This window comes from Dipodomys merriami, unplaced genomic scaffold (assembly GCF_024711535.1).
Source record: "Dipodomys merriami isolate MVZ:Mamm:240054 unplaced genomic scaffold, mDipMer1.0.p SCAF_2, whole genome shotgun sequence".
In the NCBI taxonomy this organism is placed as follows: Eukaryota; Metazoa; Chordata; class Mammalia; order Rodentia; family Heteromyidae; genus Dipodomys; species Dipodomys merriami.
The window spans coordinates 63,423,241-63,432,861 of NW_027203381.1; the positions used below are offsets into that span (position 1 = coordinate 63,423,241).

General features: G+C 39.9%; 1 protein-coding gene across 6 annotated transcripts in view; it reads left to right on the top strand.

Annotated features, from left to right (window-relative positions):
* Tp63 (tumor protein p63) overlaps nt 1–9,280 on the top strand; it is a 211,289-nt gene extending 202,009 nt beyond the window's left edge. For 4 of the 6 annotated variants that reach the window (XM_070029816.1, XM_070029817.1, XM_070029819.1 and 1 more), the window contains 3 exons: nt 1,660–1,804; nt 3,373–3,466; nt 6,322–9,280. In XM_070029816.1, coding sequence (XP_069885917.1) covers nt 1,660–1,804; nt 3,373–3,466; nt 6,322–6,618 — 536 coding nt within the window. In that variant the 3' untranslated portion in view covers nt 6,619–9,280. The remainder of the gene's footprint in view (nt 1–1,659; nt 1,805–3,372; nt 3,467–6,321) is intronic. The other 2 variants (XM_070029821.1, XM_070029822.1) reach the window with 1 other exon arrangement.
* Nucleotides 9,281–9,621: the final 341 nt, after the last annotated feature.

Consider the following 9,621-nt stretch of genomic DNA (forward strand, 5'->3'; position numbering starts at 1 on the left):
TCCTGTGACAATGACATAGAGATGTATGTGGTATCACTGCATGGCATGGTAATAAGGAGCTTAGATCCAGACTGCTTTCTCATTCCTGTTCATGTGTCCTAATACACAAAACCTGACCCCACACGGGTCAGCCCCTTTGACAAAAATAGAAAGCATTCATCTTCATTCTTGTGACTTTTAGTGTAACTAAGATGACCCAACTCTTTTCTTTTTCTTTCTTCTTTTTTTTTTTTTTTTGGTTGTCATGGGGCTTGAACTCTGGGCCCGGGTGCTGTCCCTCAGCTCTTCAATAAATGGCTAGGGCTCTACCACTTGAGCCACAGCGCCACTTCTGGTTTTCTTGTGGTTTATTGGAGATAAAAGTCTCACAGACATTCCTACCCCAGCTGGCTTTGAAACACTATCCTCAGATCTCAGCCTCCTGAGTTTCTAGGATTATATGTGTGAGCCACCGGTGCCCAGCCCAACTCTTCTTGAGATGACAAAAATAGTGATGACAAGGCTTCACATGTGTATAACTGAGCATTTACCTGTGTCTTACTTATAGATGACTCATAACCTCTGATTTCCTCTGGAAAGTCAGACAGATAACAAACTGAGATGAAGGCTGCTTTGTTCTGCCTTTGGCTAGTAGTAGAGACTCTGCCCTTGGGCACTTTCTTATTTACTAAAGTAGAAATTAATTACATTTATCTTTTTTGTAAATATATTATCTTTATGATTTTTGCCTACAAGGCAAAAATTGTTTCATAAATAGTATTAATCTATTCTTCTCTATCAATAAATGACTTTATATTATTTATTAGGTATAACATTCCCTAAAAAATATGCAATAAGGCCACCTGTGCCCAAGTACATATTCTAAAGTAGTTCTTTCTCTCTCTCTCTCTTTCTCTCTTTCTCTCTTTCTTTCTTTCTTTCTTTCTCTCTTTCTCTCTTTCTTTCTTTCTCTCTTTCTCTCTTTCTCTCTTTCTCTCTTTCTGTCTGTCTGTCTGTCTTTCTTTCTTTCGTCGGTCATGGGGCTTGAACTCTGGGCCTGGGCGTTGTCCCTCAGCTCTTCAGCTCAAGGAGAGCTCTCTACCACTTGAGCTACAGCACCACTTCCGGTTTTCTGGTGGTTTATTGGAGATAGGAGTCTCACAGTCTTTCCTGCCCAGGCTGGCTTTGAACTGCAATCCTCAGATCTCAGCCTCCTGAGTAGCTAGGATTATAGGCGTGAGCCACCAGTGCCCGGCAAATAGTTCTTTCTTATTCACAAGTTTGTCATTTGTTCCCTTAAGTTTATTGAACATTACTGGGTAAGGCAGTGTGTTACGTTCCATAGATACCTGACATGGGTAAGAGCTACTATATACTTCAAGAAGAGTCTAGTAGGGAAACAGAAAGGTTAAGACTAGGAAAAATGACCAACTCAAACAGAGAATTACAAGTAGAGGAGAAGGACAAGATTGTCCTCAGAGAACAAAATTCAATATAATTTGTGAGGAGTCTGTTAACTGTTCTGTTAGATTCTCTGTGGGATGTGTGAAGGGGTGTAACAAGAAATAACACAGGAAAGCAGGGCTGGTGGTCTAGGCCCTTCATAACATGACTCTTTGGGGTGCTGGTCCATGCATGATAACAACAGTAATCTTCTCTGTTCCTCCTGCTTCTGTCCAGTTCCCATGATGGGCACCCACATGCCAATGGCTGGAGACATGAATGGCCTCAGTCCAACCCAGACCCTCCCTCCCCCTCTCTCCATGCCTTCTACCTCCCACTGCACGCCCCCACCTCCATACCCCACAGATTGCAGCATTGTCAGGTGAGTCCACAGCGTATGCTCCTGGGGCATCTCCTAAGCACTTCTGGGTGGTGGAGGGTGGACAGCATCCAAATTGAGAAGAAAGAAAGCAGCCTTAAGGTTGAAATGGAGCCACTCTTTTCTTGGATCTGTGGAATGGTCAGCAAATGTTAATCAAGGAGAACACATAGTTAACCAGGGAAAAAGTGAAAATATGAATACAGGTTGCCTACCTGTTTTCATCTTCACTTACTCCTTAACTCCTTCCGATTTTTTTTTCACCTTGTCAATGATGGCCCTCAAATTGGTGCTCAGGGGTGGGTTTTCCAAAAGGACAGTAAACTTGCTATCTCGCTCCTTTTCCTGCTCTCTAGAGTTCATAGCTCTCAGCTATCACAGACCATTATTTTGGAATTGGATGTCCATCGAATTTAAATGTTAGCAAAAACAAAGAAACCAAAGAGAGACTTTCAAGAAGCTGGTAGCCTCCACTGCTCTGTATGTGGGAAGTGGAGCCTTCCTGGGAAGGAGAGTTTGGACAGGCAAAGCTTTTGAATGCATAGGTACCAAAATTTCCTAATTTTATTCTAGCTCAAGTGCTTTTTTTTTAAACCTCTGCTTCATGTGAAGAATGGCTCTCTTCTTTAGCTGAATGATATGTGGTAGGTCTTAGGAAGTATCAATCACACAGAGGACAATGTGTCTAGATGATCTCACAGAGGAATTAGCCTTGTGATGTGAATGAGTTCATCAGTTTCAGACCAGTATCACAAAAGGGAAGATGTATAATCTGAGGAGAACAGGAGAACATAAAAAAGCATTAATGACTTTCTAAAGTAGTGACCCACATTTGTGTGTGTGTGTGTGTGTGTGTGTGTGTGTGTGTGTGTGTGTGTGTGTGTGTCTGTGTGTGTGTGTGTGCATGCATGCATGTATGTATGTTTGCCTGTTCCAGTGCTTGGGTGCTGTCCCTGAGTATTTTTGCTCAAGGATAACACTCTACCACTTGTGCTACACCTCCATTTTCCTGCTTCCCTCCCCCACACCTTTTCTGTAGTTAATTGGTGGTAAAAGTCCCATGGACTTTCCTATCTGGGCTGGCTTCAAACCATGATCCTCAGATCTCAGCCTCATTAGCTAGGATTTACAGGTGTGAGCCACTGGAACCTGGTATGACCCACATTATTTTTTTGGACCATACAATCCATTCCCAGAAAATACATGTGAAAACACAATGCAGAATGACTAAAGTGAAGTAAGGTAGCAGGAAGCAAAAGCACCAGGAACCTGACCTTCCCAAGTTTTTACCTTCAGCTTCGAAATGTCCCCAGAGGGATTTTCATAAAACCCTACTATACTGGAGATGGTCTTCAGGACACCCTCTAGCTGATTTTTCTGTAGATCTAAAGTTCAAGTTGTTGAATATTTCTCAAACCTCAAATCCAAGGCCCCATGTATATTTTATCTGTTTAGTCTCTTATTCAGGGCATCCAAGGGCAAAATGTTGGGTTTTCTTTAATCTTGCCAATGCAGTCAGGGTGAACTTTCTTTTTCTGTTTCCTCCTTCCTTTCCCCTCCTCCCTCTGCAGTTTCTTAGCGAGGTTGGGCTGTTCATCATGTCTGGACTATTTCACGACCCAAGGGCTGACCACCATCTATCAGATTGAGCATTACTCCATGGATGTAAGTAACTGTTAGACTCTTCTCATGATTTTTATTTTATTCTCCCCCCTCCCCCACCCCGGTGACATATACCTAATGGTTTGATCCCTACTAGTTTTATAGTTTGTTTTTGTCCTGTACTCAATCTTCACGTCTGAAAGAACCCTTGGAAAGGGTTGCTGTACCTAGTAGAACCCCAGCCAATCAATCTTCCTCAGCTGTTCTGATCAACCAGTACTTATCTATTGTCCATAGTATATGTTGGTAGTGTTCTCACTTACAAATTGTAGAGGGGTAACAAAATGATAATGTACCATCCTGGGTTGATGTCAGTAGACATACCCAGGGGTATGTCTACTCTAGAATTAACTCAACTTTTGTTATTATTAAATTAGGACTTTATGAGGGATTTAGTTTCTCTTAAACTATATGCCCCTTTACTTGTTTTCCATGTTTCACAATGTGACCCAGCTCTCCCTGAACACTGAGAAGGTTCTTTGGCCTTGGGTTTAAGCCCTAGCCAAGCAATAAAAACCTAGAGTTGTTATTTTGCCTCTCTGAGCCTCAGTGAATCAAACTAAGCTTAACCAGAGCTCCCTCATGGCTTTTGTTATTCTTTAATTGGTCTTTTGATGCAATCTGGACTAAAGGGAACTTTCTGTCGCTTCCTACCTTTCTTGGACACTACTCAAATGGGAACTTGTATCATTCTATTTTTTCAGCAATCTAAGTTTTCTCCCAGGCTGCTCCTCATCTGGCTCTCTTTGGGGGCTCACTATTCTCTCCTCTGGCTCTTGGAGGACACTGTGGACTGCTTGGAAAAGGTAGTCTCTACCTCTGCTGCTGCTTCTGTAGTCAGGACCTTTTCTCCTCCCTCCTTGAGCACCGATGCTAGAGGTGGCTGTGCAGCATGAGAATGCTCATGTCACTGGTGATGGTGTGTATGCCCATCCCAGAGACCACACCTGCTGATCCGGGATAAGATACATTCTAAGTGAAAGCTCTAATGTTTGGAGAATATGTCAACAGGATTAGGATCACTTTAAGACCAGTTCCATTCACCAAGAACAGTGAATTTGTCCTATATTTGAGGGCTTCTTGTAGTGGAATACCACCTCGTGGGTCAGAGAATCTGTCTCGTCTTTTTGTCTGTTTTTATTTGTTGTTTGTTTGTTTGTTTGTTGTAGCAGTGATACTACATGTTCATTTGTCCCCACTGAGGACTATGTCAGAATGTTCCTGTAACTGTTAGATATAGATGCTCTCTGTAAAACTATCTCTACTGATGTTAGTGGAGTCTAGCTTACAAAGAGCTCTGGAAGTACTGAGTCTCAAAAACTATGAAGAACATACTGTCTTACCTATTTGTGGGCTACTTTTTTTGGAGTGCCTGAAATGTCCATAATTCATGCCATAGGAAATTGTGACTCTGTATGGGAGTACTCAGAATTGGGATATGTTGGAAAGCTATACAGTTTTTTTTCATCCTACCTCAGCTTCTTCCTTTCCATTTCTGAAAAAAAAATCACTTTCTTTGCTTGTTTTTTGGTATCTGTCTGTCTAATATAGGTGACATTCCTTCTGGAAAGTAGGATGTGATTAAGTTGGGATCATCAGTATTGTCCTCTGTAAGATGCAAAGCTGTTAATAATGTAGTAAATAATACAAATGATTAACATTTATATAGTAGCAAAGTTAAAATTTATATAATACTTTTATAGTCACATTTAACCTATAAGTTTGCAACATGTATTAGCCTAAGAAAGCAATTATATCCAGTTTTACCAATGAAGAAACTGAGGTCAGAACTGCTAAAATTCTAGAGTGGAAAAAGTTTGGCCAAGATCTGAATTCCAAGCACAACGTGCTTTCTACCTATCACCATGCTGCTCCATTAAAGACATGAGCTATTACTAATACTGATAAAAGGACTGCTATTATATGTAATGAAGATTGATCCTATTTGTAATACTTCTACCTCTTGCCATACTGCATGGACACAGTTGCTTTTCATTTTTTTTGCTTTGTTTTTGTTGGTTGTAGGGCTTGAATTGAGGGTCTGGGCACTGTCTCTAAGCTCTTTTGCTCAAGACTAGTGCTCCACTACTTTGAGCCACACAGTGCCACTTCAGGTTTTTGAGTGGTTAACTGGAGATAAGTCTCATTGGGACCTTTCTGCCTGGGCTGGCTTCAAACTGTGATCTCAGATCTCAGCCTCCTGAGTAGCTAGGATTACAGGTGTGAGCCACCTGATTTGCATTTTGCTACCCTTTTTTTATCCAAACATCAAGAGACCTATGGACCAATATGTCATTTTTCTGAATCCATAGCTTATTCACCTAGACTTTACACTTATGAACCCCTCTGACCCTCACTTATTATATTAATAAAACAGATACACTAATAGATATATGACAGATATACTGATGGCTATAGCACTGTGTCTGTTGCTAATCTGCGGACTAAATGAGTTTATGAATAAAAACATGATTAGTTCAGTGCCTGACATGTAAGCATTGCTCAGTCCCCACAGTGTTTTTTTCCTAGAGACTAAAGTTAGTAGATTTAAGAAGAAGCCTGTATTTATGTTTAGAATATCTGCCCTCTTACTATTATATTTTTTACCAATGAAGAAGTTGGAGACCCTGAATTGTTTTTCAAAAGCAAAGATGGTAACCTGAAGATTGTGCCCTTGTTTCTAGTTACATATGACATTGAAATGCATCAAAAATTGACCTTTATTTTCTAGGCTAGAGATCAATAACATTGGATTACTTAAAACAAAACTGCCAGGAATGAAAAAAAAAATGGTATGGAATAAGAATCAGTTTGTTTCTTTGCTCTAATTCTCCCTGATTCCCTTCCCTCTTCTACAGGATTTGGCAAGTTTAAAGATCCCTGAGCAATTTCGACATGCCATCTGGAAGGGAATCCTGGACCACCGACAGCTTCACGACTTCTCCTCACCTCCTCATCTTCTGCGGACCCCAAGCAGTGCTTCTACTGTCAGTGTGGGCTCCAGTGAGACCCGAGGCGAGCGTGTGATCGATGCTGTGCGCTTTACTCTTCGCCAGACCATCTCCTTCCCACCCCGGGATGAATGGAATGAGTTCAACTTTGACATGGATGCCCGTCGCAATAAGCAACAGCGCATCAAAGAGGAAGGGGAGTGAACCACCTGGTGTCAGCTCTTCCATCGTCTTCCTACTGCCCACTACCCCCTCATCAAGGCACTTCTGCTTGGTCGTCAAAGCATTCTCCCTAGATCTTCCCTTTCTTCTCAGTCTGATTTCTTAAGGGAAGGAGAAGTAAGAGGCTACCTCTTACCTAAAATCTGAGCTGGCATCTGAGTTTGATTCTGGCTATAAGCCTTTGACAACTATTGCTTGCAGACTGAGCTGTCACAACTAGATAGAAGTAAACAGGAAGGCAGTGGGTGTCTCCTTATGCTGCAGAGATTTCTCATTGACTTTTATAAAGAATTTTCACTCCTATAGTCTAAGACTATATGTGTATATATATAAATAAATAAATGTATAAATATACAGTATATATTTTGGTGTGGGAACACTGAATATTGTTTAAAATGTAATTTAAGTCATGGAAAATGATTTGCACTTACTAAGTTTTTTTAATATGCTTATTTTCAATTTCTTGTCTATAACCCTTTTCTCAGAGCTATCTTGACTAGTGACACCTATTTCAAACCTGATGCCCCATAGATGTTAAATACATACCACCGTCAAACCATTGATAGATCCAGTTGAACTTTCCATAGTTGACTATGTGGTCAGACTGTATATATGTACATGGTTCTCTGTGGTGAAGTGTTATATATTACTGGCCTTCTTTTAAGGGGTGTTAGTTCACTTTGTGGTTATCAGAAACACCAAAGGAAAAGGACATCTTCATTTGCCTTTGTTTGAGAATGAGGAATGAGGTCAGGCATAAAATTCCTGAAGGTCCATGGCAATGAGTTCCGAACACCTGGTACAATGTACCTGGGTATATCAGCAGTATCAAAGTTCAATGCTGAACACATTAATACTTATTGAGAACATGTTTGCTACTATCATAGAGGCTGTAAAACTATATTTCACTGCTAGGTTGACCAACTTAGATAGGGCTGTGGCTCCAGTTTAGTTGGCATGGGTGAATGAAATCTGTCTCATTCATACAGTAGGATTGGGGCATATGCTAAGACTATCCAGAGCGGGGGGGAAACAGGAACAATTCAGGAATGTTGAGATACAGATATCTCATCCAACTATGAAGTTAAATTCCTGAATTATCTGTTGAAAGCTAGACAATTTGGGGGCCCATTTTGCTCCAAAAGACCGTGGAGAGGCTTCTTTACTTTCCTATTTTCAAGGTTGAAAACTGGGGTGGTGAGTTGGGAAATAGAAACACATGAGCACAGGTTTCATGTGACATCAGTGGCTTTTGTCTCTCATTTTCTCTTTTTATCATTAATGTTCCAGTATTTCTGGAGGTAACTGTGAGGTCATTTCCTGTCCACCTCCTTTGGGACTATTCAGAGACTTCCCTCCAGGGATAGCCCTCTTTTGAAAGCTGTTGCTTAACCTACATGGACAGCTTTATGAAAATCTAACTCACAACATTCCTCCTCGATGGTTTGGAAATATGCTTTGTAAAACCTACTTTTTTCCCCATAAAATAGAACATGTATTTTGTATATATTCTAATGAGCTGTAAAATCTTCCTGTGCATTTGGGCAAAGGGCTGTCATTGCACATAGCTTTCACTTTTATTTTAAAGTGCAAAAAGGGCAAATGTAATGTGTGAGTTTCATCTGAAAAGTGTATATAGACTGAAGGTGTGGAACTGTATATTTTTTGTGTGTTGTTTATTTCCTTCTTGGGGTAGAGGGTATTGCAGAACCACATTTGAAATCGTTTTTTTTCCATTTACATGATTTTATATTTTCATGGAAATACCATTTAGTAAGAACACAACTTCAAGTAAACAGAATACCATAATTGTAAGATGGGAAGAAAGACAATTTGTCGTTTTTTATTATTATTATTATTTTAATTTTGTATGCTAAAGAGAGTGAGTCCTGAATTTCAATGTTTTGTTGTGCTTAAGTAATGATAAGCACTGTTAATTTCTGGAAAAAGCATGCAGCTTTGGAAATTCATCAGGGGAAGAATGAAAGCTGTGACTAGGCCGTGTTAGGAAGAAAGATCACTTCCTTTATGTCCTGAGTGCTTGAATAAACCTGGGACTGTTCAGCACTGTTCAGGAGGCACTAAGGACTCAGAAGTTCCTGTACTGTATCTCTTGGGTTTGGTGGTAGCCATAGCTAGGCAGTTACTGGCTTCACTTATACCTGGTGTCTAGTTATAGTCCTTGAGTGTATGAATAGCTAGGAATGAAAACACAGGGGCCAGACATCCATGTGTGGCCTCCTCTGAGTTTTGTGGCTTTAGCTCAATGAAGCCATCTGCTTTGGTTTAGAGGTGGAATAGGAAACAATTAAGTTCATTGAATCCATTTATTTTATATTTTTTTCATATTCCCCTAAAATACAGTATGTGGGATGCTGAATGTTAGAGATGTGGGATTTTTTATTATTTTTATAATTGTACAAAAAATAAGCAAATGTCAAAAGTTTTATATGCTTTATTAATGTTTTCAAAAGGCATTCTTAGATATGTGATACTTTTTTTAAGCTTCAGTTGCTTGTCTTTTGGTATTGTTTGTGTATGGACTTTTGGTGAGCCAAAGGCAAATCTATAAGCCACTTATATTTGCCAAGACATGCAATAAAATTTAAAAATGCATTGAGAAATGGTCTTGATATGCATGTAATGGAGTCCCATTTGTCCATCCTTTCTACCTTGGGCCTATTTCTATCACTGGGGAAGAGAAGAAGACATTGAGAGAAGCATTGGAGATATTAAACAATGCTTCTAATTATATCACAAATGATCATTCTTCTAATGTTAGACAGTCTATTAAATAGAAAAAAAGAAGTCATCCTCTTTAGATACACAAGTCACTCACAAATTTAGTAACTCTCTTTGAGGTAAAAAATGTCTTCACTATAGAACACTGTAGACCACAGTACTTCCTAATGTCTAACTTGGTGACAGCTCTACAATGCATAGAAATGTCCTCATTTGATGTAAATTATATGCAAATCATGAGAA